Source organism: Podarcis melisellensis (genome assembly GCF_964234715.1).
Source record: "Podarcis melisellensis genome assembly, chromosome: 12".
In the NCBI taxonomy this organism is placed as follows: domain Eukaryota; kingdom Metazoa; phylum Chordata; class Lepidosauria; order Squamata; family Lacertidae; genus Podarcis; species Podarcis melisellensis.
In genome coordinates this window covers 54,649,729-54,677,004 of record NC_138544.1, presented here as the reverse complement: position 1 = coordinate 54,677,004, position 27,276 = coordinate 54,649,729, and the positions used below count along the sequence as shown (strand labels likewise).

The following is a 27,276-nucleotide window of genomic DNA, read 5'->3' as shown; positions in this document are numbered from 1 at the left end:
CCCTCTACATTCCCGTTTCCCTTCCCCCCCCCCCGCGAACAAAATGGTTTCTCCCAACCCTATCAGCTTTAGCCTAACGGCCGTTAACGACTTTAAAATCGCGTGCCGCGGGCGGGGGCGCGCGCAAGCCGTTCGAAAAAGGCGCTTCGAACGTTCGCATTTGGCGGGGCGGAGCGCGCGCAGCAGCCGCCTGGCCTGTTCCCGGCTGGGTTGTCAAAGTGGGCGGAGTTGCTAGAGACGCACGCACGCACGCGGCCCCGCCCCCTCGCCATCTATTTGGAGGAGCCGGCGGCGGCGAAAGAGAAGAATTTGGCGGCAGGCCCCGCCCACTTCCTCCGTCCAACCAACCAGCGCCCGCCCCTGTTGCTGAGGCGGGAAGGAAAAGGAGGAGGAGATGGTGGCGGACGGCGCCCGTGCTCTGGCTGTTCCCCTCTCAGGAGGGAACCGGCGGCCAGAGGTGAGGCCCTGCGGGAGGCGCGGCGGGGAAGGGAAAGAGGGGCGACCCTATTTGCGCCCGTGGCAGGGTCTAGGGGGGGACGTGGGGCGGGGAAGTCAGGCCCGGCCCACCCGTGAGGCGAGCGCCTCAGGCGGCAGAATCCACAGGGGCAGCGGGTCCTGGTGTCGCTCTCCACTCCCGCCTCCTTCCCTGGCGGGTGGGTGGGGGTGTCCTTTTGGTGCAGGCATAGGCAACCTTGGGCCCTCCAGACAGTGTTTCTCAACCTGTGGGTCCCCAGATGTTGTTGGACTACAACTCCCATCATTCCTAGCCAGCATGACCCTGTAGTGCCGCTGTATTCTGCTCTGGTCAGACCTCACCTGGAGTACTGTGTCCAGTTCTGGGCACCACAGTTCAAGAAGGACACTGACAAACTGGAACGTGTCCAGAGGAGGGCAACCAAAATGGTCAAAGGCCTGGAAACGATGCCTTATGAGGAACGGCTAAGGGAGCTGGGCATGTTTAGCCTGGAGAAGAGGAGGTGAAGGGGTGATATGATAGCCATGTTCAAATATATAAAAGGATGTCACATAGAGGAGGGAGAAAGGTTGTTTTCTGCTGCTCCAGAGAAGCGGACACGGAGCAATGGATCCAAACTACAAGAAAGAAGATTCCACCTAAACATTAGGAAGACCTTCCTGACAGTAAGAGCTGTTCGACAGTGGAATTTGCTGCCAAGGAGTGTGGTGGAGTCTCCTTCTTTGGAGGTCTTTAAGCAGAGGCTTGACAACCATATGTCAGGAGTGCTCTGATGGTGTTTCCTGCTTGGCAGGGGGTTGGACTCGATGGCCCTTGGGGTCTCTTCCAACTCTATGATTCTATGATTCTATGACCCGTGGTCAGGCATGATGGGAGTTGTAGTCCAACAACATATGGTGACCCACAGCTTGAGAACTGTGGCCTCCAGATGTTTTGGCCTACAGCTCCCATGATCCCTAGCTAACAGGACCAGCGGTCAGGGATGATGGGAATTGTAGTCCAAAACATCTGGAGGGCCGAAGATTGCCTATGCCTGTTTCGGTGGTTCGACTCTGGGGCCAGAATGTCTTGGGCCAGCCCAGGTAATCACATATCTTTTGCTACTCCCCTCATATATCTCTTTATTTATTCATTGATTCATTTGCTTCTTACATTTTATACCACCTCTCCAGGGTGGTGTATGTGGCCCACCCCCAATCTCATTTAACGTTGTCTACTTGCGATACATGGGATGCGGGTGGCGCTGTGGGTTAAACCACAGAGCCTACGACTTGCCAATCAGAAGGTTGGCGGTTCGAATCCACATGACGGGGTGAGCTCCCCTTGCTCGGTCCCTGCTCTTGCCAACCTAGCAGTTCGAAAGCACCTCAAAGTGCAAGTAGATAAATAGGTACCACTCCGGCGGGAAGGTAAATGGCATTTCCGTGCACTGCTCTGGTTCACCAGAAGCGGCTTCGTCATGCTGGCCACATGACCCGGAAGCTGTCTGCGGACAAATGCTGGCTCCCTCGGCCACTAAAGCAAGATGAGCGCCACAACCCCAGAGTGGGCTACGACTGGACCTTATGGTCAGGGGTCCCTTTACCTTTAATTTACTAGCAATGCACAGCAAAGCATCTTGCCGCCAGGCTGATAAAAATCAAAATCTGGCACAGTGAATAAATTGGCCTGTCTTTAAAACTGCAGTCCTTGAGCAGGTGGATTTGCGTTTAAATCAGCCACGGCCTTCCAGTGACTTGTGGATTGCTAACCTCTCACACGGCGCACCTGTCACTCCAAAGGGTGGCTTTGTATTACTGCCTTCTCTCCTCCAAGAAAAGAAAGGAAAAGTAGGGGAGTGTCTTCATTGGGGCTGTATGAAGAAAGCAAAAGTAAGCGAGCTTTGGGTTCGTTAAAACTTCATTTGGGTTATGAATTAGACGTTAAAAAGGAATAAAAGCTGTTGTCTGCTAGATGGGGGGGAAAAAATCCCAGAATGTAGTTTAATAATAAGATGGAATGAGGGAACTACTAATGCAGATTTAGCTGGGCTGGAGAACGCTTGGTGTATAAGGTTATATAGGACAGAAGCATAGCTGCTCTCCCTTTGAAAATGTGACAGTCAACAGTTAACTGGATTGTGTCTCTAGTTCTAGTGGGACACTCAGGTAACCCATGAGGCAGAAAACACAAAGTGAAATAAAGAACTGGTTTAGTACCCTCTAGCCACTAGATGACACTACCCAAATTCAGCTTCTGTTGATTTTATATCTAATTCTACCACCTAAAATTAATCTCCTTCGGTAATACAGTGCACCAGCAACCACATTTGTTGTTCACTTTCACCTCTGCATTATATGGGACCTGTGGGCTAGAGAGAAATTTAAAAACCTACTTGTTTTATTATCTCAATAAAGGTATTATACAACTGTTACTTTTGATTTTGTTTTTTTATGGGACTAGCATGGGTGCAGCAATTTGAGTCTACTTCTAATAGGACAGACATGGTACTTCAGTTCCAAAGTAATTTTGACTTTTGGGCCAGCTGCCACAAGTCACTTTCAAGTTTTTTAGATTCCTAAGAATGTAGGAAACTGCCTTACACCATCATACCATTGGTTCCTCTAGGTACTAGCTCAGTATTGTACTGTACTGTATTGTTTCTTATGAATGTTAAAAGGATAGAAAGCAGAAGAGAGCTCTTTTCACATAGAAACTGCATTCTAGCCAGACATAGAGAACAGAATAGTTAATTTATGCCCCTTCCAAGTTCATTCTGTATGTACAATAGCTCTTGCATGTTTCTGGGGAGTTACTGCAGTAATAGAGCCTTGTTACTTTATAGCTGTTTCACAATAGTCTGAAAACTACAATTCCCATAATACTTTCACATACTGGTATTCCAGTGACATCAGTCACAGCTGAGGCTGGCCGTAAAGGAAGAAGGCCAAAAACGTAAGCTCGGAGTTTCTCTTGTTTTTGCAAAGGCAGACAGAGCCTTTGGCATTCTGAAATCTTTGTGGGGAGGCATATCACTTCAGATCTGTCCAAATAGCAATTTATGTTTAGAAAATGCATTGTGGCTTTATAGTACCATCAGGCTTCCTGTGGGTTTGTTGTATGCAGATTAAATGTGGTTCTTAGAGCATATGAGTACAGTACTTGATAATGCTGTTAGTTTTTCTTCTGAATCTGTGTCAGTGTTTAGACCCAACCCTGCATTCTCCTCGCTTTGTTTATCCTGCTTCTCCAGTGGGTGGAGAAGAAACACAATAGCCTGGCAACAGTTTCTATATCTGAGTAGTAACGGAGTTGTCATGTCTAGGCGTCACATAGCAGCACTGAGGGCAGTTGGACAAGGTGCGATGTAACACAGTATAGCTGTTAGATTGAATTTTGCACCAGAGCTGAATGTATGTAAAGCCTGTGCCTGACTTTCTGTCTCGGGTTTGTGTTCATGATAAGGTGTATATGCAAGAAGCAACTACTGTAATATAAACCCTGTGCAGGTTTGTTTGGACATTTAAGTGGGATGGGGAATTTAATTTCTATCCCTTCCTGCACTTTGAATCTGGGGAGGGAAGGTGTAAAATGTAAAGAGTAACTTCTGCAAAGTTGCATTTAAAGAAGCTGAATTTGCTGTATGGTTAGAAAGGTGGTAGTGTTGTCATTTCTCTAAACAGGGAGTTGCTGAGTTTCTTTACTCAAAATGCTGAAAACATGAGAGGTTAAATGTCAAGGGGTATGTTAACCAGATACTTGAAACCACTTTTGAGTGGAGAAGTGATGTGGATTTTCTGGAAAACTTTTAATGTGAAAAGTTTGCAATGCCCTAAATAGATTGGCTCTAATTTAGCATGTTTGACTATATTTTTTTTAAAACTAAAAATATACACTATGTCAATTTTATATGCCTTATAATTTCTATTTTCCCCCCAAGTAGCTACAAGTATTTGAACTGAAATTTTGATTTTGCTCCCTGCTCAAATAAACTGCACTTATGGCACAATCCTAGACATGTCTACTCAGAAGTAAGAACTGTTGAGTTCAATGGACCTTACTCTCAGGTATGTGTGTATAGGATTGCAGCATGAATGTTGCTTCATCTTCCCAAAATACTCAAATAAATTCAAAGCTTTATTTGAAATTATTTTTAAAGGAATGCTTCTAGATATTTTAAGGCCATGATAACTTAACAACATATGTTCTAAGAAATTCCAAGAGAGAAAATTAAAACACTGAAAACTGTTAACATACTAATTTTAACATGCCCAAATAATTTTGCATTTATATTTATTATATAGGCACTCATGGTTCCTGTATGATTTCAAAAGTGCCCAATTTGACTACCATTATATCCATCCATAAAACTCGTATTTGGAAGCAGAAAATTTTCTGTCTGCCTTAGTGGGGTGTGGAGAGAAAGGTTACAGTTTGCTAATACAGGAAAGTAATATAAGTTTTAAAACCTGGCCTGTGCATCCCCAATCTGTCTCTCTCACTTAGCAGCAGATACAGGCCCTTTTAGGCCATGTCAAGAGGCTTCCTGGTCAAAGAGATGGTGTTCCTATATAGATAATAGCAACATCTAGTTACCACCTAAGTATGGTCCTTAGAATAACAAAGAAATAATGATAATAATAATTTATCATTTCTACCCTGCCCATCTGTCTGGGTTTCCCCAGCCACTCTGGGCAGCTTCCAACAAAAGATTAAAAATACATTAACAAAGGATGTAGTTTTGTGTCAGAGGGTCCCCCTCGCTCACCTGGAGGCTAGAAGGACAAGAGCCAGAGTTGAGTGTGTGAGAGCTGGGCTAGAAGCAGGCTACTGGCAGAAGCCAGAGAATGAGGGCCATGTTTGATGTCTGCATGATTCCAAGACTGCGACTATGGGAGAAGCAAGGTCTTCTGGGATGTTAATGCTGTGAGCCCCTGCATCGTAGACTCAGGTTATAAGCCATACAGCCTAAAGACACCACAGTCTGCTGTTCCTCATTCCAAGTAAACCAAACCTTGGGTAGGAGCCTGGAACCCCTGGAATCGCTTGGAGATTGGGGTGGTGCGGAACAATATATTCTGAGATTTGCATAAGGATATTGTCACACTGTAGTTCGCTTAGCCATAGACAGCTGACATTGCGAACTGCAGCTCAATGATAGCTCACTCCCTCAAAAAAAGAAAGAATAAAAGAAACCTTCAGCAGCAGAGGGTGAAGAGGAAAGAAGAGGCAAGTCAGGCAAGCTACTTCAGTGTAAATAGAGGGAGTGGGGGTTTGGTGAGCTGTGACAGGAGGGGGCAGGGGGTGAGCTGTAAGGGGAATAGGGCTTGGTGAAGTTTAAGAGGTCGGTGGGTGGGTAGGAAGGTGTCAGTGAACAATGCAAGTAGAGGCATTGCCACTAGGAAAATCTATAAATACAAAGCTAACAATATAATAAAAGAAGAGAGTTTAATTGAAGTAGGTAAGTGATATAAATTTGAAGAAAGGAAGAAGAAATAGATGGCTTACCATTGGCAAGGTACAAAGTAAGATGCAGAACTTTTCAGCACCACTTCAGCTGCTTTGTGTTGCTGTATTGGGAAAATGAAGGTAGCCATATTGTTTCTCCTGCAGGGCAAAAGGGAAATGGAGAGATTCGGTTTTAGTCCCCAAAACAGCGCAAAGGGAAGGGGTTTAAAACATGTTGGCCCTGCACTTTGATTTGTAGCCTATGCAACCGCATTGTGTGTGTGTAAAAAGTACAAAGGCTGGGACAGGCTCCACACAGCCAGGCATCACACATAATTTAGTTTTTAATCAATCTGCTAGTCTGCAGACTTTAGTACAGCATTTCACAGATTGTTTTGGAGTTCAAGGTGCACATTTAGTACCTGTCAAGGAATGTTTCTTACTGGGTTGGAAAGCAACTGAGCCTTAGAAAAAAGGACAATAGTACCGGTATATTGAATGTTTTCTCATTTTTTGGTTCAACTTTTGCAGATTTTTTCATCAAAATATTGGGGAGAATGCCACTTCACTTTTAATAATGTTTAGCTTTATTAAATGTTTTGCAAGCTACTATTAAGTGTAATGCTGGATTATTTTTGAACAGGTGAGACCTGTGGTTAAGACTTCAAACCTCTGTCTGTTTGGAAATGCTACTCATTTTAGAAACAAGAATCTGCACACTGAAAATGAGGATATGGTTAGGCAAAGCACCACATTCAGTCATTATGAGCCACAGGTGAGTCCACAGCAAATAGAATTTTATTAGGAATCATTCGCCCTCCTGGCAAATGCAGGGTGTGTTGTGTGTATGTGTGTAGCAGTTCAGAAATGAAGCAGGACTATTCCGGAAGAGTGTGGTAGTTTAGACATGCTCTGATGACTTGCTAGGTATAGATGTATATAGGTTTGCAAATCAGCCTTGTGCTTAATTAGTTGCCTGTTCATTGGCGGCAACAAGGAATTCATGCAGGCAAGTAAAGAGGTTGGTGTAAAAGGCACAGGCCATTATGTCCCTCTTCCTCCACCAGTCTGCTTTGTTTCCATGTCGGAACCCGAAGGAGCCAGCAGTGAAATGCAGTAGGCTGACTAAAGAGGAACTGATAATTCTCTCTGTCCTATGCCATCCACTGGGTGTGCTGGCCACTGAGGAAGTCAAATCATTCATGCCTAACATGGAAGACAAGCAAGGCAACTCCTCAAGTACAGTGTTGGCAGCTAAACCTGAGCCCCCTGAAATTACGTAGTGTAGCAGAGGAAATGCCTTGCCTCTCCAGCACCCTCAGACCTAACTACAAGGCTACTGTTCTTGGACACCTGGAATTTTGAAGAGGAACATCCTTCTTTAGGAAAATGGGGTAGGCTGCAACTTTTAGTTGCAGGCCCTATTTGTTAATTCTTAGGGTATATTTTTATTTTCACTCTAATTCAGAGGTGTGGGGTTGGATCCAGCTGGTGGGCCAGGTCTGGAACTGGCTCACTCGGCATTCCAGCTTGACAAGTGAGCAGGACCACTCACCTGTTGTTCACTTGGTGTCATAGGATGGGTGTCTGATGACTCGGCTTCACTCGCAGCAACTGAAAATGACAAACCGGGAATGCACTAAGTGCTTTCCTGATTATTTCTTTCAGCTTGAATCCATTGGTTTTTTTGAGTTTGCCACCTTTTTCTGTCTTGGAGGTGGGGGCAGCAGAAAAAGGAAGACTTGGAAGTGAACTTAAAGTGTGCTCCTAATTCTATTGTAGTTTAGTGCCACAGATTCACCAGTCTAGTGCCTGATGTCAGGTAATCAACAGGTGAGAGTGTTTTTTTTTTTAAAAAAACCACATTGGGAAAACCTAATTAGGCCTGCAGCCTGGAGGTTTCCTTCTGGTGCCCAAATGCATTTTGCAGGCTCTCCCTGAACAGTAAGAAGTCCTTCTAGGCAAAAATCAAATAAATGTTCGTTTGCTTCATTCCATGCAATTCAACATCTTAACTCTGCTGAACGTTTTACATGAAGCACAAATGCAGTCCTGTTTACCAACTGGTTATTTATTGTAGTTTGCACAGAGTACTCTGTATTCTCTGACAATAGGGTAAGGCAGGGGACAGCATTACATGTTCCCCCTTTTAAGCATGTATGAATACTACCAAAGTAAGTCACACTCTCTTGAACAATGGTAGCTGTGTAGAGAATGCAGTACTAATCTTAAATTTTGTCTTCGGAGGGAGGGCTGTGTTGACCTGACACTCTCCCAGTGCCCACTGGTGAATATAGTATTCCTCTAGGTCTCATTTGTGCTCTGTTACTTACTTTCTGCTGTTGCTCAGAAGACTGCCATATGTGTAGTTAATAGTTCTGTAGGAACATACATGCTTTACCAAAATGTGATGTGAGTATGTTGATCTGTGAGTACACTTCTAAAGCAAGGCATTGCACGTCATAACTGCCAGTACTTGTACCTTTCCCCCATGCTTCATTATTGTAAAACAGTAATGACAAGAATAATTTTCTTTTGTTTCATTTTCTAATATCAAAAGGGAAGGCAACAAAGTGAGCTTGTCTGGTCATTTGGCCTGTAAAAAGCTCTTTCCCCTTAAAATGTCTCCCTCTTGAATTTCAACTCAGGTAAACCGCACAAAGCAAGAAATGGACACACAGCTCTTCTCTCCTTTGTTTGGAGGAATAACTAACACACCGTCCACTGTGGAGTCTCCCCAGTTTTACAGTAGCTGGTCAACATGTGGAGATGATGCCAACGCTATTGCCCCATTACATGGCTGCACCAAAAAAAGGTATGAAGTGATTGCCACCTTGTGGTTCTTTCTAGAAATCTACAAATGAATTGATAGAGGGCTGGTCCACACTTGTACTTGCCCTGTGCCTAGAAAGCACTGATCTGAGCAGTTTCCCCTTTTTCCCTGCTCCTTTCCCAGGAAAATCTCAAATTGCTGTTTGCTCCAATTGAGCTTCTAAAGAGTAGTTTTCCCTGAGGGAAAGGAGTGGGACAAGAAGTATGGATGAGCCCTGGGTACACGCCCACACTTCCCCTGCCTTTTTACACTACTGGGTACACCTTTCAGCAAAGTTTTATATAGTACTCTTCCTTAACATTACTCAATTGTTTGCAGTGAAGATATTGTTACAGAATAAAACTCCTGTAATGTATGGCCAACTTTGTTGCAGTTGTAATTCAGACAGTGCATGACAATACAGCTTAATGCAGTAAGTAGAGTGACTTAGGAAACATCCTCTCCATTTTCAGAACTAATCCATTATATTTAGATTTCTCCCCCCTTTTGCAGTAGTTGCATGTCTCATAAATTTGCTTTGAGCAATATTTTGATATAAGTGATACAGTGAAGTTACCTATTTGCATGTGCTGTTCTGATGAATGAAGTCTCCTTGCTTGATGTTTGTATCCCAGTTTTAATATTGCTTGGTGACATTGTTAAAATGCCATATTAAAGCAATTAGCAGGAGTTATATTGGCTTTTTGCCTAATGAAGTAAGTTGGAGAGAAGCCAAGTTAAGAAGAGAGTTCATTTTAATTTTACCAGGTTGTGAGACTTCATAGTACACTGTGCACAATGCTCACTGTTGCTTCCTTTTCTGTCTGTTTTATTTACTGATCTGCTATCAAACTGGTGCTGAATTTACTTCACAATGTCTGACTTTGGCTTGTTTGCTTATGAAATGGTTGCAAGCTCTCATTTGCTGATTTTGGTCTGGTTTTCTTTCGCTTCTTTCCATTTCTATGCATTTTCTAAAATCAAGATTACTCTATGGCTTGTTGGCTTAGAATTTCTGCACATACCCTTTCTTCGTTCATGTCATTTGGGAGAGTGATTATGCTGGGATCAGTATGTATAAGATTAAAAACAGAACAAGATTCTTTATTTGGTCATGTTCTCTCCTGCTTTAAAAGTGGTGGGAAGATACAATGGAAGACAGTTAACGTGTTCTGTTTTAGTTACATTCTTACATCTCATCCTATTACCTCACTGCTACACACAGTGTTTCTTATTTCCCATGCATTAGTGGCTCTCTGATCTTCTTGATAAGGCCAAGCGGGGTAATACTTGAGCTTTTTCGTATTTGAGGTGCTTATTAATTTCAGTAAATATTGCTTCTCAGTTTCCTAAATGCTTTTATTAATTATTTATTCTGCTTACCTTAGTTATTTTATGTTGCTTCCACCAAGGTTGAGGTGGCTTACAGAACTGTTCAGTAACATGAAAATATTGCTCTGAAAAAACCCCTAAACTCAAGGTACTTCATTTAGAAGGCTCATTCTTCTTAGATTCTTGGTACAGGTGATACTCAAATATCTCTCTTTTCAGAACACAGGTAAATTTATCTTATTCTGGCAATGGCCCTGATATGTTTGGCTTAGTGACAAGCATCCTAGAAGAGCCAAACAAGCAAGAACCTGTTACAGGCTGGTAAGCTGATGACTATTTATATAAATATCTATTTTAAGGTCGCCTATAAGCTTCACGAAAACTGTTCTCTCCTTACCTTTGCTAACTATTGATCCTAAGCACATTAAAGTCTTTAGCGGAAGGAATTCAGGGCATATCAAAACTTTAAGGGCTTGTCCACACTTCTCCTTTGTTCCGTGGATCCAAGAGGTTTTCCATTTGTCCTGTGCTTTCAGAGCATTTTTTCATTTGCCCTGACACTTTCCCTGGGAATACCTGCAGTTTACCACTGAATCAGAACAAACATCAAGCCAAAGGAAAAATGACTGATGTACGTTCTGATTCAACAATAAGCAGCAGGTTTTCCTAGGGGAAAGTGGCTGGACAAGCAGATGTGTGAACAAGCCCTAAGTTTGCACAATCAAAATGAATTAAAGGCTCTGTTGACGTAGCACAACCAATCCACTTTAAAAAGGCCAGACTTTTGCTGTTTATAAGGTGATGGGAAACTGGTTTGAAAAGTAGATTAATAGGTGGTTAATGGGAAGACATGTAAACACCTTCCAAGCAAATCTGGATGGATGCTCTTTGTCATATAGTGTCACAGACAAATCAGAACAAATGCTCAATGAAGCCCAGATGTAGTCTAAATTCTCTGTAAGTTGGGTGTGAGCAGACCAGGAGGTTGGCATCCATCTGTCGGAAGAGACCTCCCCTGGGCACAAGCCTGGGCAGCGTGTATGGAGGTCTTGGGCTGCCCATCTGATAAGACCCCCTCTTGGCCTTGCTAAACAGGTTGTCTAGAGGAGTCCTTCAGAATATCAGATTGAATTCAATAGCATTCAAGGATGGCAGCGAGAGCCTTATTCGGTCTAGACAATTGTAGGAAAAGAAGCAGGTTGGACTTGCTTAAATGGTTCTTTCTTTTGCCATAGCAGTCTAAACTGGTAAACAAATACCTATCTCTACCAGCAGATGGCACTTAAAATGCTAACTAGTTCAGAACTAGGAGTGAGATTCCTTCAGAGCTCAAAAAAGAAAGAAAGAAAATAAATCTTTCACTGATCACATAGGGCAGCCCTCTATGGCCTGCTATTCCTAATAAAACAATTAATACCCTGTAGAATAACTAATAACATTCCTGTAAAAGCAGCCTATTTGGTCTGCTTCTAAGGGTCAGAGTTAGTTCTTAGCAACTACACACAACAGGGTTTAAAAAATGTAATATAAGGCACAGAGGGTAATTTTAATCAAACTAGCTTTTGGGGAGCAGAGATTTAACCCTTCCCTGTCCAGCCATAATTACAAACAAATAATAATCTCCCCCTGGTTCTGCAGTTAGCCTTAGCTGGCAGGAAAGGTCTCCTAGGTAATCTAAGCATATATGCTCTGGAGGGTGGGACTCAAACCAAAGGCTTCAAATTACAAGAAAGCAGATTCCGACTAAACATCAACAAGAACTTTCTGACAGTAAGAGCTGTTTGACAGTGGAATGGTCTCCCTATGGAGGTTGTGGACTCTCCTTCCTTGGAGGTTTTAAGCAGAGGTTGGGTGGCTATCTGTCATGGATGCTTTAGTTGGGATTCCTGCATGGCAGGGGGTTCGACTAGATGACCCTTTGGGTCTCTTCCAACTCTACAATTCTATATCAGGCTAAGATTGCTTCATCTCATCCCCCAGATCTTCTATATAGGTCAAGCTGTTCTGCTCTTTCACCATAATAAAACTCCTAAGATGACATTCAGCTCAGCAAAAGAGTATATTAATCCTCACATTTTAATGTTTTTAGCATAAATGGCATGTTTTTCGGAATTTGTGAAAACAAAGATTGTTAGAGGAGGCAAATGGGGTTCAGTCTCCGACATTTCCAGTTGAAAAGGGATCTCAACCAGTGGGCTGGAAAATACCTCTTGCCTGTTAAATGTAGATAATACAGTGGCAAGTGGTTCATTGATTTGAATGTATAAAGCAGCTTCATCTGTTATGTTATAGAAACAAAATGTCTTCAGCACTAAATTGTTGGTTTGTTACAGGAATTCTCTATCAAGATTATTTCCACCCGTGTGGTCATCCGACTTTGAAAAAACTGAAAACTTCTCAGGGCTTTTTCCTACAAAATGCTTGGAAAATGGAGATCCTACAAACTTTGTTGGTACTCAAAATATTTATGAAGAAAACTTGCAAAAGACATCATCTGTAGAATTACTAAAGAAAGAACTTGAAGATCTCCATGTTATAGGATCCTGGCTTGTGACGTCTGATCCTTGCAGTCGGTCATCTGATGAGATTTTGAAGAATGCTGATTCAGAAAACAAGGCTTTTAAGAGTAAGGGAATCAATCACCAAGGTGGACTTGCATATCAGAATCTACCCAATTATAACAAAAATCAGTTAAACAGTGGCAATGGGAAGAGCCATATTGATTTTAGCACTTTCTCATCTCATACTAGAATAAAAGATAGCACGAATACTCCTAAAGAACTCCAGAAAGCTGACCATGCAAGAGGTGTGCTTGGGAAAAATGACACAGAAGGATCAAGCAAATATTTCACTCAATTGTCTAATTCTCCCTCTGATGGAATATGGGATCCAGTGATCCAGCAGAATATAAGATATACAGGTTTTCCAGCTATTTATGACTCTCAACAGTTTAGTTGCTCATCTCCATACCTTCTCAGTCCACTTAATAAAGAGAATAGCTTTCCAGAAGGAAGGAACGCAAAACTGCAGGAAAACCACCCACAAAATAACCATAGTTGCATCACTACAGAGGGGGACTTCGGCAATACTGAATGTAAGATGTCCTTACATCATCAGAAAGCATCCTGCAATCACTTGCCTCTTAAGCCAGCACTACAGAATATGAATTCATCTTACAATGGATATACATGGCTGGATAGTAAGATACTAAATCCGGTGGCTACATCGTTTGTAACTTATGGGAAGCAAAAGCAAATGAGTTCTCAGTTGTCTTCAAGGTGTTCAACTCATTCTGTTGGATGTTCCACCAGTCAATCTATAGCCCAGCCTTCTTATTCACAGGTGGCACCAATGTTGAACTCAAGAAAAGATGGGAAACACATCTCTGCTAACATTCCTTACAGCTCAGGGTTTTCAAACTGCAATGAAAATAGGAAGCAACCTAACCCTATTGGACACGCCCAGAAGGATTCCTTAGCTACTAGAGAGGGATACTGTGGTGAAGTATCCACGAATGCTTCCTCCAGGTGGCTGTCACAAAAGCATTCCCTAAATGAGTCTGCGAAACACTATAGTTTTCATAAAAAGCAAAGCCAGTTCAGTACTGATGAGAGAACTAGGCAGAATGAGAGAAGACATAAAAATAATTGGATTCCACACCCAGGCTATGCAAGCCCAAATCAAACGCAGCCAGATATATTGAGAAGAACAGAAGAACAGAATGGCAGCATTTTGTCTGATTTCATCAATCCTTCTTTCCTCCCTCTCTTCCCATTAATGCCTGGTTATAAACATATGCCTAATTTTCCTCCATTTAATCCTCCCACATTTTCATCACCAGCTAATGTTGCGTTTTCTCCATTGCCATTTCCGTTGTCTGAACTTGCTGACCTCCTTCACTATGAGGACCTACCCTATTTGAGTCCTTTCTTTAACGAACTCTTCTGTGGAGATTTGCCTGCACAATACTTTGCCTTTCCACCACCTCTTAACCACTACAGACCTCCAAAACATCGCAGTGGAGCTGCAAATGAGCTTCATAGTCATCTAGAAGATTGTTATGAACAGTGGAGAGCACTAGAGAGGGAAAGGAAAAAGGTAACGTAGTCTCTAGTAAGGTGAAACCTAGGGGAAGTTAATAGTGACATTAGCTTTTATGTTAATAGCATTGTTGTTGTTTAGTTGTTTAGTTGTGTCCGACTCTTCGTGACTCCATGGACCAGAGCACACCAGGCACTCCTGTCTTCCACTGCCTCCCGCAGTTTGGTCAAACTCATGCTGGTAGCTTTGAGAACACTGTCCAACCATCTTGTCCTCTGTCGTCCCCTTCTCCTTCTGCCCCCATCTTTCCCAACATCAGGGTCTTTTCCAGGGAGTCTTCTCTCCTCATGAGGTGGCCAAAGTATTGGAGCCTCAGCTTCAGGATCTGTCCTTCCAGGGAGCACTCAGGGCTGATTTCCTTAAGAATGGAGAGGTTTGATCTTCTTGCAGTCCATGGGACTCTCAAGAGTCTCCTCCAGCGCCATAATTCATAATAGCATTACTGGTAACATTGTGGAGAGGTAGGAAAACTTAAGACTGGGGACTATATCTAGCCTGACAAATCTTTTTCCAAGTTTGGATAACATAATCTGCATGGCTTCTTCGTTATCCCCAGTTTCCAGAAGGACTGGGGCAAAGCTGAAATTGCCTTCTTATATGGCCAAGAATGATTAAACTGCACAGTGCCTGTTGTTCTCTGCCCGTGTTTTTTTGTTTTTTTTTTTGTCTGTAGGCTTTTTTGGGTTGATGGTAGGAAACTGGGGAGCATTTTTACTTTTTTTCTCGCCAGCTACAAATGGGTGGAGAGGATGAGAAAGAGCAAGAGAGAGGAACATATTCCATTAATTCTCTGGCTTTCTCTTCAGGCAGAGGCAGATCTGGCCAGAAACTTCCCAGGGAAGCAGGTATCCAGCTCAAATAATGCTCCCTTCTCCCGGCTTCCCGACAAGCCTTCCCGAGTGGATCGTCTGATTGTGGACCAATTCCGAGAGCAGGCGAGAGTAAGCACATTCACCCCAGATCTAGTTGATGCTTTCTATCAAATCAAAACTTTATTAGCAAAGCCAACAGGCCACAGCTATACAAGAGTTAAAAGTGAAAATAGGGATAAAAGGAAGAAAAGAACAAGCAAAAGGAGGTCCGTCAGATGAACAAGTCTGTCACTCAGATGGTGGCCCTCAATTTCGCAGCTCTCTCGATGTACCTCGCGACCTTCTCTGTTATCTGACTATCCGTATCAGATAATAGAAAATACAGTGTAATGTCTGGTGAACGGCCGGGGTTGGAGAGAATGAGTGGAGTAATAATCTCGTTCCTTAGGTCTTTGTAAAGGGGGCAAGATAGAAGGACGTGGGACACTGTTTCCGTGTTACCATCTCCACATGGGCAAAGTCGTTTTTCAAATGGAGCCTTTTGGTAACGACCTTCGAGTACAGCAGAGGGAAGAACATCCCATCTAGCCAATGTAAAGGCACGTCTGTATTTTGGGATGGTTAGTTTAAACAAATATGAAGCTGGAGAGTCAAAATGAGAAGGGGGAAAGTAGGTATACCATGGGCACAGTTTCTTTAAGATAATCAGGTTGTTTTGTCGTTCAATGTCTTTCAGGCGCTGGCCTATTAGACTCTTTGCTTTAATGAGGCCCATTGATAGTAGGGACTGTGAATGCAGACCGCATGTAAGGAGTTTTTGATGCACAGTTTTGAACCACTTGCTTTTGTGAGGGTCTTGCATTACTAGAGGCAGTAGACCAGGTGGATTTAGATTAAGACGAAGCCAATAGTTGAATGTTCTCTGCCAGGTCTGAGTTTCTACAGATGGAAGGCAGGCCTCGAGTCGTAATGCTGCGTTTGGAACACAGGAGGGGACGCCGAATATCTGCCTTAGAAATTTAGACTGAACAGTTTCAAGACTGGAGCAGTGGTTCCCCGTCCAGATTTGTGCCCCGTACAGTAACTGCGCCAGAGGTTTTGCTTGAAAAACTTCAAGGGCTGCTGGGATGTATCTGCCCCCCTTCGTGTAAAAGAAGCGGGACAGCATCTTGATACTTTGAGCTGCTTTTTCTTTGGCACATTTTTGATGGACATCCCAGGACCCGGTCGACTGGAAAACGATACCCAGATATTTGAAGGCTTTAACCTGTTCAATTGTCTGGTTATCCATCCTCCAGCTGTACTGTCTGTGTTTCCTTGCAAAAACCATAATTTTGGTTTTCTGATAGTTTATTGCAAGTTGCTCTCTCCTACAGTATGCTGAAAATTCACCTATGAGCCTATTTAAGCCTATTCTTGTTCGAGATAGGAGTATCGCATCATCAGCATACAAAAGCACTGATATTGATTTGTCAGCCAGTTTGGGGGCGTGGAAGTCCGGAGATGACAAACAGTTAACCATATCATTGATGTAGATGTTGAATAGAACTGGGGCCAGGATGCAACCTTGCTTGACCCCCTTACTGACAGGAACTGGTCCTATAAGATGGCCATTTAACGAAGTTCTTACATGCAGCAACGTGTCTTTATATAAACAGCTGATCAGAAATAATAGTCTTTTGTCTATACTTGATGTGCTCAATTTATCCCAGAGTCTTACACGTGGAATTGAATCGAAAGCAGCCTTTAGATCAATAAAGGCTGCATATAACACCCCACGGGATTTTTTGGCATATTTGTCAATTAAATAGGCTAGGGTGAAGCAATGGTCTATGGTGGATCTGCCTTGCCTGAAACCCGCTTGCTCTTCCGCTAGAATAGCTTCAGTTTCCAGCCAGCTAGTTAGCTTGATATAAAGATGTTTGGCATATAGTTTGCTGGGTATAGGCAGAAGGCTGATTGGTCTATAACTCGCCGGGTCTGTCATGGGTCCTTTTTTATAGATTGGGATAATTATTGCCTCAGTCCAACCATCTGGGAGTAAACCCGTTGAGTCGATCCAAGAAAATAAAGACGCCAGCAGGGGGGCCCACCAGCCAATGTTGGACTTCAGAAGTTCGGCAGGGATGTAATCATTCCCTGGGGCCTTGTTGTTCTTTAATTGTGCGATTAAATTCTCAACTTCCTTTGCAGTTACTGGTGGCCAATGAGGTAGGTCCTCCAATTGAATGCATAGTTTGTAATGTTGGGCTTCCTGGTCATAGAACAAAGATTGAAAATGGCGCAACCACTCCATTGGTTCCACTGTACAGATGGAATTAGTACGCTCCTGGTCCAGTAGACCAGATATGGTTCGCCAAAAGCAAGTAGTATCTTTCTCGTGCGATGCCTTAACCAAACTGTGCCATGCGGCTCTTTCAGCTTCCAGTTTCTTTCTCCTTAGTAATTGTTTGTAAGACCGTCTCAGATAAATATAAGCATTAAGTAGGAGGGCAGTCCCTGATTTCCTGTATCTCTGGTAGGCTGTTCTCGTTTGTCTCCTTGTTTGCCTGCACTCCAGGTCAAACCAGCTAGCTCCGTCCTTTGCCCTCTTTGTAGCGGAGCTATGTATCACTGTTGTTAAATGGGGTTTCAATCTTTCCAAAAGTAATTTAAAGCGTTCCATAATCGCATCTACTGAATTGCCTGATACAATAGCGGAGCGAATAAGCTTTAACTCCACTGACTGAAGAAGGAGGGTTAGATTTTCATTCAGTATTGGGGACCATTTGAGTCTTTTGGGGGCAGGTATATCCAAATTTACAGAAGGTATATATTGTGGCTCGGCAATAGAATAGTCAAAAGGCCGACCTGCAAGCTCTAAAATTAGAGGTAGGTGATCACTCAGAGTATTGTGGCCCACTTGGAACTTCCTTACAAAGCTGTGAGCAAATCTTGAGATTAAGATATAATCTATAACGCTTCCCCCAGCCTTGGAGAAATGAGTATATTCCCCGGGGCGGTCCCCCTCTATATTGCCGTTTAATATCAGCAGTTCCCTCCGTCTGGCAGCCTGCACTAAGCAGAGACCTGGGAAATTACTTCTACTATCTTTGGACAGTCGTGTCGCACCAATATCCGTCTGTTCTTCAGGGTCCATAAATAGGTTGAAATGAGTGTATAGACTGTTGTCATCTGTTCCTATACGGGCGTTGAAGTCTCCACACACAATAGTCAGGGCAGACGGGTAAGTAGATTCGAGAGGCTCTAAAAACGCCTCTAGCTCAGCCCATGTAGCCTTGACAACGGGGTTTTTTTGGCCTGGGGGAATATAGACATTGACCAGCAAGAGAGTAGTTCTCTTGAAGCTAAGTAGAGCGGCTGTTGCTAAAGAATTGCAGCTGGGTAGGGCTGTTAGAGAATGCGCCAGCTCCGTGGAAATGAAGCAAGCTAGGCCACCACTAGATCTGCCGCCCCTTAGAGATGGAGAGGCAGGCAGGTAGTGGCAGTTATACCCATTAAGAAATATAGGGTCATTCTGCCATGTCTCCTGAAAGAAGATGATGTCAAATTGCTTAAGGTAGCACAAAAATTGTTGATTATTTTTCTAGTTGATGCTTTGCTTCGTCACGTTTTTGAGAAATTATGTTAGCCCAGTCTGAGGCGGGCAGCAGCCTTCCAGAGGAAGAAAAACTGTGATGGCCTTTAGTAATAATAAATAATAATAGTAATTTATTATTTGTACCCCGCTCATCTGGCTGGGTTTCCCCATCCACTCTGGGCGGCTTCCAACAAAGATGAAAGATACACTAAAATGTCACATATTAAAAACTTCCCTGAACAGGGCTGCCTTCAGATGTCTTCTGAATGTCAGGTAGATGTTTATCGCTTTGACATCTGATGGGAGGGCGTTCCACAGGGCGGGCGCCACTACCGAGAAGGCCCTCTCCCTGGTTCCCTGTAACTTGGCCTCTCGCAGTGAGGGAATCGCCAGAAGGCCCTCGGAGCTGGACCTCCGTGTCCGGGCAGAACGATGGGGGAGGAGACGCTCCTTCAGATATACTGGACCAAGGCCATTTAGGGCTTTCAAGGTCAGCACCAACACTTTGAATTGTGCTTGGAAACGTACTGGGAGCCAATGTAGGTCTTTGCGGCCGCTCCCGGTCACCAGTCTAGCTGCCGCATTCTGGATTAGTTGTAGTTTCCGGGTCACCTTCAAAGGTAGCCCCACGTAGAGCGCATTGCAGAAGGGGTTGGAAGACTCATCTTAAAAAGACGTTTGGGAACTGTTGGGGTTCTGGTTTAAAGTGGCTGTTTTGTGTCTTGTGTGTTCCTTCAAGCTTAGGCGAGGTGGGATAAAAATATAAATGAATGTACAATACAAATGAGGATGGCTGGATGCTTGAACCCTGAAGGGCCGCTTCACTGTTTTCTTGCTTCCTCTGCTTTCCCTGCCTGCCAGTAATTTCATAACATAGCTTTATGTTTCTCATGCTGCAATGAGGAGTGTCGCTTCTATTCATGGCTGAATTGCTTTTAACTGCTTCTCCTCCAAACTATTTTCTACTAAATTTAGATTAGCTGTGTTCTCACATTCAGCGTGAAGTGCCTAGCTGCTGTCACATGATTTTGGCTATCTGATTGTTTTTAAGTATTAAAAACCCTAATGAAGTATTCTTCTTTTTTAGGTACACACTTTAGTTGGGAAAATGGAACGGCTTTGTGGTAATCCTATCCATGGTAACATATCTGCCACTTTGAGATGTCATTTGGAAGCCATCTGTGCTACCCGAGCAAGACGCAAGGATGAGATTGTTAACGCTGCTAATCATCAGAGGCAAGGAATAGCACGTTACAACAATGAAAAAGGCAAGTACAGTGATACCTCAGGTTACATACGCTTCAGGTTACAGACTCCGCTAACCCAGAAATAGTGCTTCAGGTTAAGAACTTTGCTTCAGGATGAGAACAGAAATTGTGCTCCGGCGGTGTGGCGGCAGCAGGAGGCCCCATTAGCTAAAGTGGTGCTTCAGGTTAAGAAGAGTTTCAGGTTAAGAACGGACCTCCGGAACAAATTAAGTACAGTGGTGCCCCGCAAGACGAACGCCTCGCAAGACGGAAAACCCGCTAGACAAAAGGGTTTTCCGTTTTGGAGGTGCTTCGCAAAACGAATTTCCCTATGGGCTTCCTTCGCAAGACGAAAGCCCATAGGGAAATCTCTGGGATAGCGGGGAAGCGCAGCGCGTCTTCCCCACTGTCCTCGGACCTCCTCCGAAGGCTGGCGGTGGGGCGGAGAGACCTCCTCCTGCCACCAGCCTTCGGAAGGCTCCTCCGAAGGCTGGCAGTGGAGCGGAGAGACCTTCTCCCCGCGCCAGCCTTCGGATGGCTGTCCTGAAGACTTGCGGTGGGAGGAGGGTTTTCCTTGCCACCGCCAACTTTCAGAATGCTGTTCTGAATGTTGGCGTGGGGAGGAAAAATCCTCCTCCCACCGCAAGCCCCGGGAACAGAGGAGAAGTGCCTCGCGCCTTCCCCTCTGTTCCCGTACCTGTCCTGAAGGCTTGCGGTGAGGAGAAAAGCCCTTCTCCGCATTGCCAGCCTGGCAAGCGGTCTCCATAGGAACGCATTAATTGATTTTCAATGCATTCCTATGGGAAACCGTGCTTCGCAAGACGAAAAGCTCACAAGAAGAAAAAACTTGCGGAACAAATTAATTTCGTCTTGCGAGGCACCACTGTACTTAACCTGAGGTACCGCTATAATTTCTTTGTGGCACCTGCAAAACAGACTTTTGTATTAATGTTCCCATTCAGAGAGCAAAATCTTAATACAGGTTTAGGTTAAATCTGCATTCTGAAGTGAAAAGCCTGCCCTGTTTTATGTAATGATCACATTGTTACAGCAGGCATTAGGGGGCAGAGTCATAGTTCTCTGGTGGAGCAGCTGTTTTGCATGCGGAAGATCCCAAGATCAGTCCTCAGCATCTCCAGGTATGACTGGAAATGTCATCTGTCTGAAACCCTTGAGTGCTGCTGCCCATCAGAGTAGGCAGTACTAAGCTGCAACAGTGGTCTGGCTCTGTATAAGACGTCATATATATATATATATATATATATATATATATATATATATATATATATATATGCTTTCGTAGATTTTCACGGGTACAGGAATGCAGGTTTTGGTGTCCTCGGGTGTCTTCCCGTGTAAAAGTTGGGGTGTCTAGGCGACGTTTCGACGAGGTCTCACTCGTCATCTTCAGGCTGGTGCTTTCGGCTTGTTCCAGTAACAAGAAGCCGAAAGCACCAGCCTGAAGATGACGAGTGAGACCTCGTCGAAACGTCGCCTAGACACCCCAACTTTTACACGGGAAGACACCCGAGGACACCAAAACCTGCATATATATATATATATATATATATATATATATATATATATATGTGTGTGTGTGTGTGTGTGTGTGTGTGTGTTTCTAACATACCATTTTCAACCATAGTTAAACATATTTTTACATCTTATTCAATTTTTTTGACTTACATCAGTCCTGTCTGAAAATTTTCCAATCTAATCTCTTAGTATACATTTCTTATTTTCCCTCTTACATTTAAAACTCATAACCAATATCTTTATTCTTTATCTACTTTGTAGCACTTCATATATTCCTCCTTACAAAACTTCTTGTAGTCCTGCTAGCGTAATTTGTTGGTTACAATTGCTTTTCAAATAGTTCATATACTTCTTCCAATGTTCTATAAATCTCTGGTCCCACAGGTTTTGAATCCTTCCTGTCATTTTGTCCAATTCTGCATAGTCCATTATTTTTGTCTGCCATTCTTCTGGCTCTGTATAAGACTTGCTATGTTCCTGTTATGTTAGAGTGGACATTTCCCCACCCTTCCCACTGCCTCCTACAAGAGGCCTCAAAGCCCTGTGCCAGGTGGTTTGATCTAGGACAGGGGTCAGCAAACTTTTTCAGCAGGGGGCCTGCCCCCTGTCCCTCAGACCTTGGGGGGGCCAGACTATATTTTGAAAAAAATAATAATGAATGAATTCCTATGCCCCACAAATAACCCAGAGATGCATTTTAAATAAAAGGACACATTCTACTCATGTAAAAACACGCTGATTCCCGGACCATCTGCGGGCTGGATTTAGAAGGCGATTGGGCCGCATCCAGCCCCCGGGCCTTAGGTTGCCTACCCATGATGTAGGATAATTCCTTTTTAGGCTTAGTGTACAGTTGGAAGAGACCCCAAGGGTCATCTAAGTCCAACTCGCTGCAAGCAGGAACACATCTTGTTGCAGTTCCTTTTCTAATATAATTTGTTTATGTCATAATGTTGCAACATTATGCATCTTCTTGCTTGTGGTGGTTGGTCAAAGAGAAAACATGTAACATCATGATACAGTACAAGGAAAGTTGCTGAAGTGGCAACTTTCCGCTTTGAGAAGCTGCTGCATGTTTACTGTCAGGTTTAGTTGGTTGGGTGCAAAGTGTCTGGATTTATATTTTGTATTTGTAATGTATTTTAGTACAGAACTCATATCTGGAGTTTCATCAGAGACCTCTTCTCAGTCAACAAAAATCCTGAAGAAGGACCTTCTATAACTGAGACACAGATTACCACATAGCTCTTTGCTTTATGACATGTAAATGCCAATATTGTGATTATACACGTCATGTTTATTATCACATAGTTCTTTGCTCTTCTTAAAATTATCGGGATGCATGAGAAAAGTAGGTTGCTCCAGAGAGGCATTTTGTTTTTGTTTACAAGAGATCCTGAGTCAAAACTTGTGACAGGTGTGTTCAAATAGCAAGTAGAAAACGGGTGGTTCATTCTGTTATAGAATTGTAAAACTTCAGTGTTATTTTATGTCCAAGCATTAAATATTCAAGTAAGACTCAGTAACTGAGGTCTCAATCCTGCGCTGAATGCTAAAGTAAAGCAGAGGGGAACTTCCGGCCCAAAGGCCTAATTAAACCTGAAAGGGGGGGGGGTCTAATTTGGCCTGCAACTGTTTTCCCCGAAGCCCTGCTCAGGTGTGAGGCAGGTAAAGGCAAGGTTGCAACCCCTGATGGTTCATTGGCAAGTGGGGCTTGTAATTCACTGCTTTGAGGCCAAATGCAAACCTCACTGAGATTGGTTCCACCCAGGAGCTTCCAATTGAATTGGAATTGGATTGGCCAGGATCATTTTTTTTCCAGCATAGTTTGGATTCAGCTGCCAGGATGAAAAGTGTCCTTAGCCCTGCAGTAGAATCTTGAAATGTTCATTTGTAGTGTTGCTTACAACAGTCTCCTGCAGAAACATGCACCTTAAGTCCTATGCCCTAAATGCATGAAAATATCACCAACGGACTGTTTGTGCATCTATTTAATGATGTGATATGGATTTGGAAAGTCCTTAATGCATACTTTTGGCAGTGAAATAATTCACTGCACTCTTGTCAGCTAAAAAAATTCTTATTTAGACAAGCCTACCCAGATGCTTGGGATGTGGGTGGCGCTGTGGGTTAAACCACAGAGCCTAGGACTTGCCGATCAGAAGGTCGGCGGTTCGAATCCCTGCGACGGGGTGAGCTCCCTTTGCTCAGTCCCTGCTCCTGTCAACCTAGCAGTTCGAAAGCATGTCAAAGTGCAAGTAGATAAATGGGTACCGCTCCGGCGGGAAGGTAAATGGCGTTTCTGTGCACTGCTCTGGTTCACCAGAAGTGGCTTAGTCATGCTGGCCACATGACCTGGAAGCTGTACGCCGGCTCCCTCGGCCAATAAAGCGAGATGAGCGCCGCAACCCCAGAGTTGGCCACGACTGGACCTAATAGTCAGGGGTCCCTTTACCTTTACCTTACCCAGATGCTTAGGAAATTGAAGTAATTTTAATCTGTTTTAGCAGTACTGTTGCAATTCTTTCTTGATTTTCTTGTTTTATCTTTTTGTAAACCACTTTGAGGTTTGTTTGTTTTTTTACTATCAAGCAATATAAATTTTATCAAATCAAAATAAATAAAATAATCACATCCGGAGGCTGGTTCTTTGAAAACGTTAGCAGACTCTATAATTACAGTATTGGGGAGAAAAATCCCTCTTGAAATTGTAAATGATGCTATGCTGGTTTTGTTATAGATGTCCTTGCTCTGGCGGTTGCCATTAAAGATTTGGCTTTCTTCACACGAAAAACACGTACAGCTTTATGGTGTGCTCTTCAGATGACCCTGTCGAAAACATCAATGAACACGCCAGCAAAAAAAGAAGAAGTGGAAAGGGCGTTGCAAGAGCTCTGTCCTGTCATTGGCAGCTTGCAAGTGAAGGACGTCGTGGAGCATGATGACAAAGAAAACAAGAGAGAGAACCTGCCTCAACAGGTCACACAGTGAATGCTTCCAAGCAGATATTGCAGCAGTGTAGAAAATACGCCTGGCTGCCAAGTCTAGTGGATCTGTGCTGCGTTTCCACTGCTGAGATTCAAGCCTAGACAACATGCATTTCTGTAGTAGTATTGCAGCGGTCTTAATATTGGTGGTATATAGGATGTAAAATAGAAAAGGTCAGCTTAAGTGGAGACAAGCAATAGTAGTTCATATTCTTGGCCACCAATCCAAAGCTGTAACTCAAGCCATTGACTAGGAAACTAGCAAGTGGCAAAGCTAATTGTGATACCAATCAAACACATAGTGCCACTTCATTCCTCGGTTTTGTAATGCTAATATTTTAAGTGCCAAAGCCATTACTGAATACTGTTTGTTTCACACTGATAATCAATAATGCACATTTATTGTGGTATTGTCAGAAGCTGAGGAAGAAATTGCCAATGGTCTGGCTCACAGTAGTTACATTAAACCAGCAGCTTATGTTAGTTGCATTAAATCTGGAAGGAGTGTTGGAAGGTGTATTAGCAACAGGTGTCAATCTGCTCTAATCGAAACTTCATCTTCCATAAGTGTGGTAGAACAACAGAATCTGTTGATTCTGAAAGAAAATCAAAAGGAGTTATAAATTTGTAGTATTAAGTATTGCATTATAGTGAGCATTAGCCAGTGAGATTAAATTGTTTAGCTTTAGAAATGGAATATATCGATGCCTTAGTGGCTTAAAACTACTATTTTAACTTGTTATGCACTTAATGAACATGGCTATTAATGATTTGAGTATTTATTTTCATGGTTAATATATTGTTTTTATTTTATTTTAATGTATGTTTTGATCTATTGCAAGACCTAATAATCAGGCTTACGTTTGCTCAGGGTCTGTATGTGTGTGTATATATAACCTATAAATATACACAGTATATAATGTTTGTAGAGATGGGATGTTTGTAGGAATAGCTATATAAAACTAATCTGTACTAGGTTACCAAAGCTGGCTGATTTATTTTTAGCATGAGGAAATTTTGTATGTTTAATCACCATCATTATTAGACTTCATACTGTGTCTTGGACAATCAGATATATTATATGGCCATTGTGAATGTATAAGGCAAGAACTGGAACATATGAGGCACTAGTCCAAAAGTTTCACTGTAATGTTGGAGACAGCTTCATACAAATAATGGGGTAAGGGGTACACACACATAAATTGGAATTGGGCGAGAGGAGACCCTAGTCCATATAGGAAGTGGTGTGTATGTTCCTGAGCTTCAGTGTGTGACAGGAATCTCTGGATTGGGGCGTTAATGTTTGGGTTCTCATCACTTAGGAGTATTAATGTTTTAACAATCTTGTAAAACGTGAGAATACCTCTGTGTACTGATAAACAAGTAATGTGTGTGTGTGTTTTATACGTCCGTGGCAAATTCTGGAGAACAGTTGTCTCAGCTCAAAGAACCATTTTGGAAATGTGAGGGATCCTGGTAGAAGAAACCTAGTTTGAATGCTTGGAACGGATTTTACTTGCTTACTAAGTTGTTAAATTGGTTACTGCTCCCAGAAGCATAATAAATGGATTCGTCATAAATGTACTTAATCTCTCTCCCCACACCCCAGGCCCAGCTTTGAGCCCTATTGTGTACAGGTAATGAAGAAGTTCTACCTCTGGCCTGTCTAGGTCAAACTCTGCCCCCTCCCAGCCACTTCCTGATTAGCTGAGAAGGGAGCAGAGACAGGCAGTGCTAGGCAGCCACCTATAACTGTGGTGACAATATGTAGCGCGATCTTCACCCAGTCTCCCTCCCACGAAATGCTGGCACAAAAGGAGCAGTAAAGCAAAAAGGAGCCTGGCTTTGTGAATGTTTAAAGTAAATGTAATAATGAGTGAAAGGACTGTAAGGTGTGTGCAGCAGGAACTTGCAGATACCTCATGCTCTCCCTCTTCATTTTAAAAAACAATGGAATCATTGAATCATAATAATCAGAGTGCCATTTTCTTCATTTGGTATTTTCAGCCTTTGTATTACTTTGAAGGTTAATGCTGAGAAATTATGCTTTGTGCATTTTGCACTAAATGTCATGAGGTCATATATGCTTTGTGGATTAGAATGAGTCTACAGTGTGAGGAGTTGATCATATTTAACTCTTACCAATCTTACTGTGTTTAGAAACAGTGGTTTGGTAGTCTTTACTTTTTTCTGTTGACCAAATCATGGTACTTCTCCAGGACTGCTTTGTAGTAATGGGTGTATTAGACACTCCCGAGTAATTAATTTGTGAAAACTGTTTAAAGCTGTGGTTATAATTGGTGGTTATAAGTCATGTGCCTTTCAAAGTCTTAAAAGATAAAATATAACTGTGTACTCACTTTTTGTTGCAACCAAGCAATATATTTAAAGGGATTATAATAAGCTGCATTTGATAGCTGTAGTTTACAGTATGAATGTTTCATAATCAGTTTCCAGCATTGGTTTCCCTAGCTTTAGAATATATAAAACGTGCCTGTTTTAGTTACCGTATATTGCCTATGAAGGCATCCATTCTCATTTATTTTTCTTTTGTGCTGGCTTTTTTTTTTTAAAGTAGAAAATGGCTATAACATATACCCACCAAAAGATAAAATTAAATTTAATTCATGTGAACTGAAATTCAGTTTTCTGCTTTGGAACGGGGGGGGGGGGGGAGTTCTAGATTTGTGCAGGATGTTTTTCTAGCAGTATTAATTTAAGCTGGCTGGTGGCCACATGGTACTAATGCCACATAGGGCATGCATTTACATGTGTTGTAGAATCAATACATGGGCTCTTCACATGGAGATACAGAACAGTTGCATTGCTTTTAATCCTGAACTTCGCCTATACACATTAAGCTGGAAGATAAGGCATGCTCAGGACCAATGCAGTTCTTTCCCTCTCTGACTCATGTCCATATGTACCAATGTTCCAAATAAAGCACACTGTGATGTCCCCGCTAAC

General features: G+C 42.9%; 1 protein-coding gene across 3 annotated transcripts; it reads left to right on the top strand.

Annotated features, from left to right (window-relative positions):
* The first annotated feature begins 307 nt into the window (after window positions 1-307).
* On the top strand, window positions 308-26,977 carry LOC309381104 (meiosis-specific coiled-coil domain-containing protein MEIOC-like). 3 transcript variants are annotated; one of them, XM_081931591.1, is made up of 8 exons: window positions 308-457; window positions 6,546-6,677; window positions 8,551-8,717; window positions 10,266-10,367; window positions 12,380-14,144; window positions 14,954-15,088; window positions 19,627-19,807; window positions 24,063-26,977. In XM_081931591.1, the coding sequence occupies exons 1-8, from the start codon at window positions 395-397 to the stop codon at window positions 24,311-24,313; spliced, it is 2,796 nt and encodes a 931-aa protein (XP_081787717.1). In that variant the 5' UTR covers window positions 308-394; the 3' UTR covers window positions 24,314-26,977. The 3 variants fall into 3 exon arrangements, with proteins under 3 accessions (XP_081787717.1, XP_081787719.1, XP_081787718.1); XM_081931593.1 differs by lacking the exon at window positions 308-457 and adding an exon at window positions 3,222-3,409; XM_081931592.1 differs by lacking the exon at window positions 308-457 and adding an exon at window positions 3,434-4,521.
* The last annotated feature ends 299 nt before the right edge of the window (window positions 26,978-27,276 follow it).